Raw genomic sequence first — 16,890 nt, 5'->3', positions numbered from 1 at the left:
TCCCCTTTTAACTTAACTATAACCTTGTTATTTTGTATTCAATTTCCTTTGCAATAAACAAATTTGCCCAGTTCCCAAATTACTTGCCATAGCTGCAAACTATCCTTTTGAGATTCCTGCGCAAGAGCACTTAGATGGCTCTGCAATCTCTTCACATTTAGATAAAAGCTTCTGCATTTTATTGTGAAATGGACCAGTTAGGAGTTTCCTATTTTATATTCCATTTCTCAGCTCTTTGTCCAATCCTCTTGTACCAAACTTCGGAAACAGTTCATTATCCTGAGTTTACGAATGGTGATATATAAATGCAAGTCTTTGAATCCATTTGCACATTTTATTACATAAGCTAATCCTACCCAAACGCATTTTACTCTACCCAAGTTCCCATCAGCACCCCTTCTACCAGTCACCTGCATATTGGAGTTAATTTGTCGTGACCAAGTCACCTATCAACCTGCACATTTTAGGGATGTGGGAAGAAACTGGAACATTTGGAGGAAACTCCCATGATCACAATGAGAACATGCAAACTCCCCACAGACATCACTGAAAGGGATGGATGAGACAGAGGCAGGAAAGTTGTTTCTACTGGTAGGTGAGACTAGAACAAGGGGACATACCCTCAAAATTCGGAGAGTAAGTTTAAGACGGAGATGAGGAGGAATTGCTTTTCCCAAAGAGTGATGAAACTGTGGAATTCTCTGCTCTATGAACCAGTGGAGGCTACCTCAGTAAACATATTTAAGACAGATTTAGATTTTTGCATAGTTTGGGAATTAAGGGTTATGGGGAAAAGGCAGGTAGGTGGGGATGAGTCCATGGTCAGATCAGCTACGATCTTATTGAATGGTGGAGCAGGCTTGATAGGCTAGATGGCCTACTCCTGCTCCTATATCTTATGTGCTTATGAAGGTCAGGCTTAAACTCAGGTCTGTGGAATTGTAGGGCAGTAGTTCTCCCAGCTTCACCACTCTGCTAGCCTGTATACTACAAGGCTAAACCTGCAGTGACTAACATCAGGAATGGCCTACTCCTGCACCTATTTTCTATGTTTCTATGTTTCTATCCCTTCTCAGCTCTTTGCAGCCCCTCGGCATCAGAGGATTAGCAATAAAGCTGATGATCATAGAAGGAGTAGAGTCAGGCGAGTAGTCAGAAGAATGCAAGGCAAGCAAGGGACGTGCTTCCCAATCAAACTTTGTACTGGGAAGACCCAACTATCCCAAGAATATCTTATGGCAGTCACTCCCTGAACAACCTGTGCCAAATTCTTCACAATGCTCCACAGGGAATAGCATCATTTCACGTACAGTGGTGCTGATAGGGAAACTTGGGGCTGGAACTGACTGGATGAATTTCAGGTATGGTGCAAATAAGCCCGGAAGTGGTTTACAATGAAGTTTTATTCCAGTGAAATATTTGATTTATTCCAGTGAAATGCTTTATGCAATTGAATTTCAACCATGATCAATTTCAATATTATTGATTGAGAGATATCAATTTTTGACTAAAACACTTGAAAACTTCTACAAATGTACTGTGGAGAGCATTCTGAGTGGCTGCATCACCATCTGGAATGGGGCAGCGGGGGGGGGGGATCAAAGATCAAAATAAGTTGAAGAATCTTGTAAAATTAGTCAGCTCCATCATGGGCGCGAGCCTCCAAAGCATTCAAGACATCTTCAAGGAGCGGTGCCTTAGGAAGGCGGAATCCATCATTAAGGATCTCCATCATGCAGGACATACCCTCTTCACACCATCAGGAAGGAGGTACCGAAGTCTGAAGGCACACACTCATTGATTCAGGAACAGCTTCTTCCCCTCTAATTTCTAAATGGACATTGAACCCATGAACTACTTATTTATTTCTGTTCATTTTGCACTACTCATTTTAATTTAACCATTTAATAGACATAATGAGGGGTGATTGATAAGTTTGTGGCCTAAGGTAGAAGGAGTCAATTTTAGAAAACCTAGCACATTTATTTTTCAACATAGACCCCTCGTACATGTGCACACTTAGTCCAGTGGTCGTGGAGCATACGGATCCCTTCTTTGTAGAAGTTGGCGTCATGGAACTCCAGAAGTGGTCCACAGCAGGGGTGATTGATAAATTCGTGGCCTAAAGTAGACGGAGTTGAGGAGAAACTTCAAACTTTCAGCATAATCACTTAAAGAGTTGAACTGCATGTGCATGTAATGAGAGCTGTATAACGCATCTCCTTCTACCTTAGGCCACAAACTTATCAATCACCCCTGCTGTGGACCACCTGGAGGTCCAAGACACTCTCATTACATGCACGTGCAGTTCAACTCTTTGAGTGATAATGAAGAAAGTTTGAAGTTAATAACTCATCTCCTTCTACCTTATGGCCATGAACTTATCAATCACCCCTGCTGTGGACCACTTCCAGAAAGAAGGGATCCGTATGCTCCACGACCGCTGGACTAAGTGTACACATGTACGAGGGGTCTATGTTGAAAAATAAATGCGCTAGGTTTTCTAAAATTGACTCCTTCTACCTTAGGCCACGAACTTATCAATCACCCTCGTATATATACTTAATGTAAGTCAGTTTTTTAATCTATATTTATTTATCACGTATTTCGTAGTACTGCTGTTGTAAAGTTAATGCATTTTATGACATATGCCAGTGATACTAAATCTGATTCTGATTTTGAGCAATAACTGGACCTTTCCTATCTGGACAAGAGCACAGAATTCTTTTAATAGCAGAAGGAGCAATATCTACCAGCTGCCTAGATTTTGAGCCCAACTCTGCACTGGGCCTTGCACTTGGAGGTGAGTGTATTGTCAAATGATCCACGGTTGACATCCATGTTCAAACAACCGTCAAGAATACTATAATTATGGATTTCAGGGAGGGGATGTGGAGGGAACACACACCGGTCCTCACTGAGGGATCAGCAGTGGACAGGGTGAGCAGTTTCAAGTTCCTGGGCGTCAAAATCTCTGAAGGTCTATCCTGGGCCCAACATATTGATACAATTGCAAAGGAGGCATGGTAGTAGCTATATTTCATGAGGAGTTTGAGAAGATTTGGTATGTCACCAAAGACTCGTGCAAAGTTTTACATATGTAACATGGAGAGCATTCTAATTGGTTGCATCAGCGTCTGGTAGGGAGAGGCTACTACACATGATTGGAAAAAGCTGCAGAAAGTTGTAAACTGCACCTTGCCTGCTACATCATGAGCATTAGTCTATCCAGCATCGAGGACTCCTTCAAAAGGGGATGCCTCAATAAGGTGGCAACTATGATTAAGGACCCCCATCACCCAGGACATGCCCCCTTCTCATTGCTACCACTAAGGAGATTCAGGAACCTGAAGACACACACCCAATGCTTTAGGAACAGCTTCTTCCCCTCACCTCGCCTTCAGACACTGAAACCATATACACCATGTCATTATTTTTGTATGTTTTTGCTCTCTCTTTGCAAGGCTTATTTAAGTTTTATATAATTTCTTATTATAATTTATAGCTTTCTATTATGTATTGCACTGTACTGCTGCCGTAAAACATTTCATGATATACGCCAGTGATATTAAACCCAAATCTGATTGTGATGCCATGTGGCTTTCAGTGGCGAACAGACAAGTATAATGTTGTCTCTGACTCCCCCATATGGTGACTATGAGCAATACCAATGAGGCTCATTCTAAGACTCTTTTAAGTGTTCCTTTCTGCCTGCTTTACTCCCTGTGGCCTGCAGATAGCACTGCTAGCACTGGAGGTGGCAACAAGCCAGGACTTTCCTTTCCACAGCCAGTAACTCAAAAGAGTTGAAAGACTGCTGTCGATTTTGCAGAGTGGTATAGGTGCCAGCAATGCACTGGCAACTTGTTACACAGTGAATGAGGCTCGGAATACAGCCTCCACCCTTTTGCACCAACAGCTCCTGGATCCCCCCACCAGAGCTGGCACTGAGCTGAGGACAATTGTTCTCTGCATACAGCAGGAGCTGAAAAGCAGTCTGCTGTCAAATGCTTCCTGGCATCTGGCTCCTTGGCAGTTTTGGCAAGAGATCAAGAACAGGCTCTGTAGTAGTCTGTGCCTTCTGATGAAGCACTGTGAGGACAATTGGAAGAAAAAGGGAAAACAAACTGGCACAACCGAACACTGATGCACATGTATACAGCACAGACATGCATACACTTAAATGTGCATCTAAAATGACACGCATACATAAAACACAGGTAGGTGCGTGTGAGTACACACACACACACACACACACACACACACACACAGCAATGCATATATCAATCACATGGATACATACACTCAGTGGCCATTTTATTAGGTATACTTGTATACCTGCTCATTAATACAATTATCTAATCAGCCAATCATGCGGCAACAAATCAATGCATTAAAGCATGCAGACATGGCCAAAAGGTTCAGTTGTTGTTCCTACCAAATATCAGATTAGGGAAGAAATGTGATTGAAGTGACCTTGACCATAGAGTAATTTGTTGGTGCCAGATAGGGTGGTTTGAGCATCTCAGAAACTGCTGATCTGAGATTTTTCACAAAGCAGTCTATAAAGTTTACAGAGAATGGGGAGAGAAACAAAAAAAAAATTCAGTGAGTGGCAGTTTTGTGGGTGAAAACATTGTGTTAATGAGAGCGGTCACAGGAGAATGGCGAGACTGGTTCAAGCTGATGGTAAGGTGACAGTAACTCAAACAAACAACAGTGGTGTGCAGAAGAACATCTATGGATGCACAACACATCGAACCTTGAAGTGGATAGGCTACAGGAGCAGAAGACCATGAACATACACTCTGTTGTACACACAAGTACACATAAAACATGCATAGAAGTACAGGTCTACATCACAAGTAAGAGACATAATTGCTCATATAAAAACACATTCATAAATCCAAAGACTGACACTCAAGTAAACATTCAGAAACACAGATACAGATACACTGTATCAAAACATATCCCCAGGCACACAGTGTTGTGTTGACTTTTTGAGTTATAAGCCTCTCATCACAGCAAAGGACTTACAGTACCACTGAGCACTGACACCCAACTGTTAAAGGGATAAGTATGAATGAAACAGCACTAAGTGAAAACTAATTGAGAGCAGAAATGTGTCAGAAACCAGTGTCCCTTTGGAGGGGTGTAGGAATAGTGAGCCAATTGAGAATGCAAATATTTATTTTCCACTGCTAGCTTTAAATAGCTATTTTATGTTGCTACCATTATGGCCTGAGACAGAAATGAGGTCAATCAATATTCAAAGCTCATCAGATTGGGAATGGGAAACTGAGGGTAGATCTTGTACCATTGGAAAACAGTGCTAGGGAGGTAGTAATGGGGGACAATGAAATAGGGGATGGACTGAATAAGTATTTTGCATCCATCTTCATGGTGGAAGACACTATTGTGGAAGTTCCAGGTGTCAGGGGTCATGAAGTGTGTGAAGTTACCATAAATAAAGAGAAGGTTCTTGGGAAACTGAAAGGTCCAAAGGTAGATACGTCACCCGGACCAGATGGCGTACACCCCATTGTTCTGAAAGACATGGCCGAAGAGATCGTAGATACATTATTAATGATCTTTCAAGAATCACCAGATTCTGGAATGGTTCCAGAAGACTGGAAAATTGCACATGTCACTCCACTCTTCAAGAAGGGAGAGAGGCAGAAGAAAGGAAACTATAGGCCAGTTAGTCTGACCTCAACGGTTGGGAAGATGTTGGAGTCGATTATTAAGGATGAGGTCTCAGGGTACTTGGAGGCACATGATAAAATAGGCCATAGTCAGCATTGTTTCCTCAAGAGAAAATCTTGCCTGACAAAATCTGTTGAAATTCTTTGAAGAAATAATAAGCAGGATAGACAAAGAAAAATCGGTTGATGTGTATTTGTATTTTCAAAAGGCCTTAGACAAGGTGCCACACATGAGGCTGCTTAACAAGCTACAAGCCAAGCCCATGGCATTACAGGAACGAGGCACAGGAAAGATTCTAGCTTGGTTGATTGGCAGGAGGCAAAGAATAGGTATAAAGGGAACCTCTTCAAGCTGGCTGCTGGTGACTGTTCTTTTTACAATATATATCAATGATTTGGATGATGGAATTGATGGCTTTGTTGCAAAGTCTGCAGATGATATGAAGATAGGTGAAGGTGCAAGTAGTTTTGAGGAAGTAGGGAGGCTACAGAGGGACTTAGACAGATTAGGAGAATGGGTAAAGAAATGGCAGATAGAATACACTGTTGGAAAGTGTATGGTCATGCACTCTTCATTTTCTAAATGAAGAGAAAATACATAAAAACTGAGGTGCAAAGGTACTTGGGAGTCCTAATGCAGGATTCCCCAAAGGTTAATTTGCAGGTTGAGTCTGTGATGAGGAAAGCAAATGCAATCTTAGCATTCATTTCAAGAGGACTAAAGGATAAAAGCAGGCATGTAATGTTGAGACTTCATAAAGCACTGGTGAGGCCTCACTTGGAGCATTGTGAGCAGTTTTGGGCCCCTTATCTGAGAAAGGATGTGCTAAAACTGGAGAGGGTTCAAAGGAGGTTCAAGAAATTGATTCCGGGAATGAATGGCTTGTCAGATAAAGAGTGTTTGATGGCTCTAGACCTGTGTTTGCTGGAATTCTGAAGAATGTGGGATGACCTCATTGAAATCTATCAAATGATGAAATGCCTTGATAGAGTGGATATGGAAAGAATGTTTCCTATAGTGGGAGAGTCTAGACCAAAGGACACAGCCTCAGAATAGAAGAGCATCCTGTTAGAATGGAGATGAGGAGGAATTTCTTTAGCCAAAGAGTGGTGAATCTGTGGACTTCTTTGCCACAGGCAGCTGTGAAGGTTAAGCTTTTTTTGTATATTTAGGGCACAGGTTGATAGATTCTTGATTGGTCAGGGCATGAATGGATGTGGGGAGATGGCGGGAGATTGGGGCTGAGAGGAAAATTGGATCTGCCAGGATGAAATGGCAGAGCAGACTCGATGGGCCAAATGGCCTAATTCTCCTACATCTTTTGGAAAGGGAATGTGAACTATTTTCCTAAATAGTAAACAGCACCAAGTGGTCTCACAATTGTTGAAAACTTCTATTCATTTTTACCTCTGTGTTTCTCTCAAATGGTACAGGTGCCCTGAACAGCAACATGAAAAAAGACATTTTATAACACCACGACATCAACACCTATCCACATTGTTCAAGGGATGAAAACACTCAAAAGCGGGGGAATACACACTTCACCAGTGAAAAGCTGGTGATTTCATTTTCTAGCTTATTAAAAATTTATGTTTATCTATTTCAGACCATTTGCTACTTTTTCCAGTTCAGCACCACTATGCAGTGTGACTCGTGAACCTCAGGTCCCCTACAATTGAAGTAAACTCTTGAGCTCAAAATCTGGAATATTCTGTGCTCTCGAGAGCCTATAACATAAACATTCTCTTCTTCCAAATACCAGGGACATTAGTCTCACATCCATTGCGCTTTCTGACAACACTTTAAGTGTTATGTAAAAGACAGAAATAAAATGTAAGGAGGTATTTTGTTGAGGGGGATTCAATGAGAGAAATTGCAGTTTCAAAGGGGGTTCATACAATGTGCAGATAATACAACCACAAAGAAACTGGCCCAGAAGTAGAACTTGTAGCTCCCTTCAGGTTTCATTTTTGTGAAGGAGTGGTACTAGAGAACATCAGTCAAGTCAGCCAGGATACCCAGACAAATCCATATCTGTCATGTTTGAGTCAGGAAGATTTGGCTTGAAACCCCACTCTAGAGACACACAAGCTCAACTTGGCTGCAGATGTAGTACCTGAGGAGTGCCCAACTGCAGGATGAGAAGTTAAACTAGGGACCCTTCTACCTACTAGGATGGAAGTGAAATGTTCTACTGCACAAGGAAAGGAATATCTGTGAAGCACTGTCTCCCTTGGAAAATATTTGGTGTTCTCTCTGCTGTTCCTACAACTCGAGAGAGATTTGCAACTGGTATAATTAATATATCTGGGGTTCAGTAAGAAGATATTATTAAAAGAAGTACAATATCAGGGTACTTTCAGTGTTAGCAGTGCTGCGCTGTTGGTGCACGATATTGAGAATAGCCCATCTGCCATTCTGCAGGCTGAACAAGAACTTACTGATAAAATATTTCATTGACATTTGCTTCTCAGTAATTACAACTGCCATGTTCAAACTGAAATTAATGAATTTTGGCATTCAACAATTTAAAATGAATGTGTTTTATAATTAAGCAATTAACCTCTTCCAATGGTGTCTTTAAATGTCTTTAGTAAAGTTTTAAATCAAAGGCTACAGTCTCTTCAAAAAGTCCCAGTTAAGAGATAGCTATTTTTGCCTAATGTTGTCAGATGAATCGATATTGAGCAGATTGCTTAACGTCCAAAGGCATGCAGTTCAATCTCCTGCTCTGGTGTATCTTTCAGAGATGCCAGGCCAACCCAGGAATGTTGGAGAACCCAATGCCTTGTCTTTCTAACGTGATCAAGTGGCCAATTGGTTCCGGTGTGATCCATAGGGGGACAGAAAACAAAGGAAATGTCATTTGAATACAGCACCAGCAGACTGAGTGTATAGTGGTGCAGCCAGTAGAGCTGCCCCTAACAGTGCCAGTGTCCTGGGTTTAATGCTGACACGGGGACTGTTTGTGTGACGTTTGTACATTCTCCCTGTGCTTGCATGGATTTCCTCCAAGTGCTCTGATTTCTTCCTCCATCCCACAGTCATGAGGGTTGATCGGTTAATTGGTAACTGTAAATAGCCCTGAGTGAGTTAGTGAGTGTAAAATGAGAGAGAAGTTGGGGAGAATGGGAATAATACAAGATGAGTGTAAATACCTGATAGTCAGTGCACACTTCACAGGCCTCAAAGCTGTTTCCATACCAACTCTCTCTATCATTCCATGTATGAATGCTGTGGCCTGGTTTAGGTCTCCCAAACAGGCTAGCTGGCGGAACAAAAGGATGGCCTGGGTGGGCACGGGCACGATTGATGTAGAGGGGCATAATAATGTAGAGTAATTAATATTCATTTCTATCTATCCCTCATCATAGGGTAACAAATCCAATGGTATCAAGCTTGAATGGACAATGACATAGAGGTACAAAAACAAATTGCAAATGGTGGAAACTCGAGCAACAATCAAGAGGAACTTAGTGGGTCAGGCAGTAACTGTGGAGGGAAATGTGGGCTTTTGGTTGAGACCCTTCATCTGGACTGAAAGGCTGGAAACCTTCTCCCCTCTACCTTTTAATCCAAATGAAGGGGAACGAAAGTCAGCTGTCCATTTCTCTCTATACATGCTGCCTGACCCGCAGAGTTGCTCCAGCATCTCAGTTGTTGCAATGACACAGGGACCGTGTTCCGCGCTGGCTGAAAGGAGAGACGTACGTACACTGAGGCTGCTCTGTGGCTGGTATCATTGAAGTACAGGTAGCAGGATGGGAAGCTTTGGACACCAAACAACTTCACGAGGCTCTCTTCACTTTTCAGCACTCTGCGCACAGCAATGTTCTCGTACTGTAGCATGTCCAAGGTCACCTGGGGGGGGGCAAGGAACACCAGTCAGAACTTTCCTGCAAATCCACCAATGAGGACTAGGAAAATCACACCATGGATATCACAGCACCCTCGGGACTCTGGTGGCGCTGAACTAACGTGTTTTCTGGATTACTGGATGCTAATTTAATTAACACCCATACATGCTTAATTATTTTTTACATGAGTTAAAAGGGAGTTGGAAACCAAACTCTAATGACTTTAAGGGAAGAGGATAGAACCCTTTGAGATTCAGCTTGGGATTCCCACATTTTGATTCTCCAACCCTGACAATGGGGGAGGAAGCACATACAATCTCGGCCTCCCACTGATGACCACCTTTTTGTGAGGCTGCGTCAGTCTGTGTGTGGCACCAAGTACCACTATCGCCAAAGTTCTACCTGTCTCCGGGGTGGGGAAGGATGGGTCTAGCCCCACTGCTGTGCAACATTCCAGTGCTGCACTGCCTATCTTTCACTGAGAAGTTTGTACAGACCAGTACTTTCACTACAAGGCCATCAGGCAGTGGTCAGCATGGAACGTCCCGCAGACACTGCCGGAAAAGGACTCAATGGACACAGTGGGGTGGTTTCCTGAGCAGACTATCCAGACCATCTGGCCGAATGCCTCATTGCTAGGCCTCACCGCCAGACAACAAGACCTGACCTGGCAGGCGGAGAGAGGGATCCTCCCAGTCAGATCACTCCCATAGTGCACTGCCCACAGGATGACTGTAGTGGGCTACAGATAGTAGGTCACCTCTTTGCGGACTGTGGGTTTGTGAAGAGGGTGTTTAGAAGGATGCAAGGCCCTATGTTGCACCTCATCCCGAGCAGTTGTGTGACAGAAGACTCTCTAATCTATGGGCTGTTCCTGGGGATGCAAATGGAGACAAACAGTAAGTGCTGCTGGTAGATCATCAGCTCGGTGAAAGACACCCCTTGGTCAGCCTAAAAACTATTGGTCTGCCAGCACCTTGCGATGCCCATGGAGGGATGCTGCCAACTGGCACAGGCTGCAAAAGTACGTGATGAGTAACTCACTGAAGCTGACGCAGCCACTGCATGGGCTCTCTAAGAAAGGATCACAGTGTAGGGTTCTCCTACTAGAGGGAGAGTGGCCAGGTTGGGGGAGAAAGCCCCTCAATTATTGTAGTAGTGTACTCCCCCCACCCCACCGGTAAGTCGGCTCCCTCGACAGTATGTAAAGTGGTATTCTTATTATGGATGTGCTGTGATAGAAACAATAGTAGGATGAAGTAATGCATCTTATAAGGAGGTAAAAGTAAATCTTAGTTTCTTAATAGTTCAGTCATATCATGAACATTGACATGCCTCATATGTGTTAATTAGTTTGGCCAATTTCTTCATGGCTTAAGTACAGTCCTGCTTGCAGGTAATACACAGTGCAGCATTAGAAGCCAAATGAGGTGGCTGCTTTGTCAGAATGGTAGAGAGGTTCAGCAAGAAACAGACCCTTTGGCCAACCAATTCTGTTTCAAATATCAAGGTCCTATTTTTTACACTAATCATTCGCCAATCGATTTTCTTTTCTCTACTTTCCCATCAATTCAGCGGCAGATTCTATCAGTCATCAGTCACATTGCTGGCAATTTGCAATAGTCAACTCGCTTACTAACCCCTGCATTTTTGGGATGTGAGAGGAAACCGAAGCCCGTCTGGGGTCACGTGGAGAGCATGGAAACTCCACACGGAAAGCAGCAGTGACTCTGGGCTGTCTGAAGTCTTTCTGCAATGAAACGAACATAGAATCTGAAAGGATTCTGCTGCTCCAGTGCCACTGGAACTGTACTCGTCCGGGTGGCAGCATTCCAGCGCACTTCTGGAACTTGTGGAAGATGGAAAGGCTCTGACAAGACAAGTGATAAATCATTTACCACAAGATACACAACATCTACCCACCAAGGTACAAAATGTAGTTTGTCTGGTTCAGTTTCAACTGGTGTCCTCAGATGACATGGAGAAAGAAGTTAAACGCTCAGTTATTTGAGCTGATCTTTGCCTGCCTCCATTGTTTGCTGCTTATCGATCTAAAGCAGATACTGCCATTGTGTACGTGAGCATTGTGTCATCTTTAACAAAATTGTCAATGTCTAATGTCACAATGGAAGGAAAATCATTGATGAAGCAGTAAAAGATAATCAACACCGAGAAGCTCCTATATTAATGTCATGACGCTGAAAAGGCCATCAGAAAAGGACAATCATCTTCTTTTATGCTAAGCTTGACTTCAATCAATGGTAAACCTTCCGTCAGACTTCAGTGAACTTCTCTAGGTTTCATTAATGTCACAGTCAGTCAAATGCAGCTTCAACATTGTGGCCAATCAGTCTCGCCTCATCTCTGGAACTTAAACTGTTTAGTCTGTTCGGACAAAGACAATGAAGACGTCTGAAGCTCTAGGTTCTGGTAAAACCCAAATTGAGCATCAAGAACAGAAAGTCAGGACAAGCATTATCAATTACCTTCCACATTCTTGATTGAAGGTAGACTTGTGTCAATATTTGGCCAGACTTTATTTGCCATGTTTTCTGAGGTCAAGAATATCAAGCTAATTTTTCACCTGCAACAGGAACTCTGCAGATGCTGGAAATTCAAGCAACACACATAAAAGTTGCTGGTGAACGCAGCAGGCCAGGCAGCATCTCTAGGAAGAGGTGCAGTCGACGTTTCAAGCTGAGACCCTTTGTCCTGACGAAGGGTCTTGCCTGAAACGTCGACTGCACCTCTTCCTAGAGATGCTGCCTGGCCTGCTGCGTTCACCAGTAATTTTTCACCTGGTTGGGCAGATCCAGCATTGAAGTTTGGTCTGGTTTGGCACATTAATATCAGCCAAGATGTTGTCAATGCCATCTTCCATTTACTATATAGAGTGCATTCAGCTGCTTCTTGATGTCAAAAATGGGTTCAATAATACTGGAGGCCTCTGGAAGAGTATGAGATGGATCTCTCAGTAAAAATATTCAAGCAAATTTGGGTGCGTATGTCTTGCTAAGCATGACTTGTTGGTATCTCATTCATCCCGAGTGTTGCTTTAGTGCCATGAAGTTTAAAATAATCCATGCAAATCTGCACTGGAAATGGCTGTTAAATAATACACCATAGGTACTGATCGATGATTCAACAGCAGCATTTTCTGACCATGGTTGACCGAGTGTGAGCCACAGAACTAGGGAAAAGTATCCTACTTCAGCACAGACAGTACAATTTCACCCTTCACTTCGTAAGAGATCAGTATTCTTGTCATCATTAGAGTTCTTAACCCATTGAACATCACCAAGATATCATCAAGGATAATTACAGGTTACTGACGCAGGAGAGAACCCAGTGACTGACTTAATAATTGCTGTCAGAGTTCAGAGCCCGCGGAGTAAGTCGACGATTCACAGATTACTACCCAAGTCTGTATTTCAAGTGGCTGATTATAAATCGGAATTTGGAACTTGATGAATGACAGTAGGCATTTGGATCACGGCTCCCAAGCTGTCTGCCTCCATCTTTCACTCTTGACAGTGCCAGCAGGTCCTGAATTTATCAAGGAAATCATGCTAATTTATAAATGAATTTTCCACTCCTGCTGCTGCGAGAAGACCTGCCAAGACTGCTTTGCTTAAACTGCCCCACTTCTCAATAAGGCAGAAACACCACCTCTCTATTCTGAATTGTTAAATGATGGAGGTTGAGGTCTCTATGCCTGTTTTGGAGCTGTAGAGCACAGAAACCGGCCCTTCAGCCAAACACCCATGCTGACTGAGATACCTGTCTTGGTTACTCCATTTTCCTGCATTTGGCCCATATTTCTCTATTCCTTTTTTATTCCATTACCTGTCCAAATGCTTGTTTAAATTGTACCTGCCTCTACCAACTCCTATGTTCCATAAGTCTACCACAATCTTTGTGGAAAAAAATTGCCCCTCCAATCTCCTTTAAATTTGCCCCCTCTTATGCTGAGTTGCAGCGGCCTATTTGGGTCCAAACAAAAGGTGCAGTTGTCCATCCTCTATGCTTTTTTTCTGATCACAAGGTAGTGATGGATATTAAGTACATCAAGTACTGCAGGTCTACTCCACTAGAAAGCTGCTGAATAGTGATGGAGCTGGACTTGTTGTGTACCCTGTTGCAGTCTATTACAATGCCTCAGAGGCCGAACACGGTCCAACAAATGGCGTAAATGATTGTCTTGGACACTTTTCTTGTTAACGCAAGACCCTGGTGGATGTTGGTAAAGTACTGCAAGTGGGGTTCATTCTGTCATTGGCGAGATCGATGGTGGGGGCGGGGGGGTGCTGTGTGGTGGCCATGCTGCAGCAGTCCAGGGAAGGAGATGTCGGAGATGGTGTGGGAGCCAGCAAAGGCACTGCTGCTGTCCGCACTGGGTGGGCAGCTAGACCCTCCCGTCAGTGCTGCTGGGTGGAAGACAAGCTGGATTGCGTTCATCCGCAGCTGCACTAGTGTGTGATGAGAAATTGCTGCGCTCTTGTTCTTGCAGAAACATGGCTCCAGGACACAAGACAATGTCCCTTACACCATCAATCTTCAGGCCATGACACTCAGGTACTTGGGCTATAATATTTTGTTGTGACTCTGTTTCTCTTCTATGGGAATTATATGTACCGTGTGCTATGCGTGACTGTTGGGACTGTGCTTTGCACGTTGGCCATGGAGGAACACTGTTTCGTTTGGCTGTATTCATACGAATGACTGAATGACAAGTAAACTTGAACTTGAAGTTATGTCTTTAAAAATGAGGTAACAGACTTTCAGCCTCTTCTGGTCCAGTGAGAGAGACCCCAGCTATCCAAACTCTACTTGCAAGTAAAGCCCTCCTTTTTGGGCAAAGTTCCTTGTGAATCTCTCCGGCACACTTTGTAGCGCTGCCACATCCTTCCCATGGTCTGACAACTAGAACCGCACGGAGTATTCCAGTGGGGTCTAACCAGTGTCTCCTACTGGTGCAATGTGACATCCCAATTTTTACACTCAACATCGCTGTCTATGAAGGGAAGCGAAGTCAATACGTTCTTCATGAGCCTATCCACCTGTGTTACTGTTTTCAGGGAGATATGAATGTACCCCAAGGTCCCTGGGGATAAAATCAATGCAAATAAGGTCTCTGCTATCTACCATGTATGTCCCGCCAGCACTGAATAACCCAAAATGCATTATCTTCCACTTGTTTGGATTAAATCTGATTTGCTATGAATCCAAAATAACAGTCAGAGTAAATTTATTATCAACTGCGTATACATCACCATATATGAACTTAAGGTTCATTTACTTGCAGGCAAGAAAGCTATTATGCAGATTTCATGAATTCTGTTGTATTTCTTTATTTTCTTTTTCAGGAAAATAAAGAAATACAACAGAATTTATGAAAGCTATACATAAACAAAGACTGACAAACAACCAATTTCATCATAATGGATGTAAGTGCTACTGGATGACAGTCATTAGGCAGGCTGTCATGTTCTTTTTGGTCACTGATTTGATATGATTGAAACCTGCATGAAGTAGGTAGGTAACCAACAGGCATTCTGCAGATGCTGGAAATTCAAGCAACACACATCAAAGTTGCTGGTGAACGCAGCAGGCCAGGCAGCATCTCTAGGAAGAGGTACAGTCGACGTTTCAGGCCGAGACCCTTCGTCAGGACTAACGAGAGGTCTCGGCCTGAAACGTCGACTGTACCTCTTCCTAGAGATGCTGCCTGGCCTGCTGCGTTCACCAGCAACTTTGACGTGTGTTGTTTGAAGTAGGTAGGTACCTCAGAAAGCCAAAGCAGGAGGTTGAAGCTGTCTTTCAACACTCTAGCCGGTTGACTAGCACTGGTCTTCGGTAATGAATGAAGTAGGCTCACTGGGCCATACTTCTGTGGATTCACTTTTGCAGAGGATGTTTTCAGGTTGCCCTTAAAGACTGAAATCATAGTGTCGTCAGGGGCTGTGAACGTTAAGGTACCCCTATGTTCTGCCAAAGCAAACATAAATGGCATTGAACTCATCTGGGACTGAAACCTTAATGGGATTATAACCGTTGGGCTACAGAGGTGCTCCGCAATTTGGGTTTATTGAGGACACCATTGGCTGCTTCAGACCTCCATGAGGAACGCCATAGGAAGAGGTGCGCAAGGAAACAAAAAGGGGGAAAAACATCATGGCGTCTTTGAACGACTTAGGTCGAAGCCCTTTAGGCCCGCTCTCCCCTCAGTCTTACTGGCAAACGTCCGCTCACTTGAAAATAAACTGGACTACCTGCGCCCGAGACTGAACCAGCGAGAGGAAAATATTTGGGCACTCATTCTCATGGAATCATGACTTTATGAATCCATCCGGACGCAGCCATCCAGCAGGAGAGTTTCAGCAGATTTCAGGCTGAAAGGAATCTTGCGATCTCAGTCAAGACCCGTGGTGGCGGTATCTGTATTTACATGAATAAGAACTGGCGTACGGATGTTTTAGCAGAGCCGTCCCATTGCTCACCGATGATTGAGTTTATTTTTGTGAAGTGCAGGCCGTTTTACACACCGAGGGAGTTAACTACAATTGTGTTGGTAGCTGTATATATTCCCCCACCGGCCCCCCCACCCCGTTAATGCTGACGAGGCAGTGACTTTCAAACCAAGCACCCCGATGTATCTTCATTATCGCAGATGATTTTAGCCATGTGAACAGAGGTAAGTGTACACTAAACCTGGTTACACTAACATAGCAGGTGCAGCCATCGACCCTACATTGGACTCCCGGATCGTGAATCCGGAACATTAAATCCAGCATACAAACCAGTGATTAAACGGGTCAAACCACTTCTAAAGGTGGTGAAAATCTGGCCCGAGGTTGCAATTTCTGCACTGCGGGACTGCTTTGAAAATACGAACTGGAGAATATTCAGGGAGGCTGCTGCCTATGGCAACCATGTTAACAACGAGGAATATGTGGATTCTGTGACCAGCTACATGACAAGTGTACTGCTGATGTTACCGTCATGAAACACATCCGGCTGAGGGCAAATCAGAAGCCGGGGCTTACTGCAGAGGTCTGTGCCGGGCTGAGGGATCGTGATGCTGCTTTTAAATTGGGAGATGTGACAGCTCTCAGGGAAGCGAGAACTGTGCTTTCTTGCTCCATCAAGAAGGCAAATGAGAGAATTTACAACCACTTCTGCGATAGCAGAGACACGAGCGCATGTGGCAGGGAATTCAGAGGATTACAGACTACAAGTCTACCCTGCGCATCAGTGGCAGGATGCTTCACTCCCTGACAGGCTGAATGTCTTCTACACCCAGCTTGATGCGCAGAACACAGTGATG

General features: G+C 43.7%; 1 protein-coding gene across 1 annotated transcript in view; it reads right to left on the bottom strand.

Moving 5' to 3' along the window:
* The window catches only part of qsox1 (quiescin Q6 sulfhydryl oxidase 1), a 164,577-nt gene that overhangs the window by 55,056 nt on the left and 92,631 nt on the right, over positions 1-16,890 (bottom strand). The window contains exon 6 of the mRNA XM_063063763.1: positions 9,422-9,567. Coding sequence (XP_062919833.1) covers positions 9,422-9,567 — 146 coding nt within the window. The remainder of the gene's footprint in view (positions 1-9,421; positions 9,568-16,890) is intronic.

The sequence above is a fragment of the Mobula hypostoma genome, chromosome 12 (genome assembly GCF_963921235.1).
Source record: "Mobula hypostoma chromosome 12, sMobHyp1.1, whole genome shotgun sequence".
NCBI lineage: Eukaryota > Metazoa > Chordata > Chondrichthyes > Myliobatiformes > Myliobatidae > Mobula > Mobula hypostoma.
The sequence above is the reverse complement of the archived record's forward strand: the minus strand, read 5'-3'. Positions and strand labels throughout refer to the sequence as shown.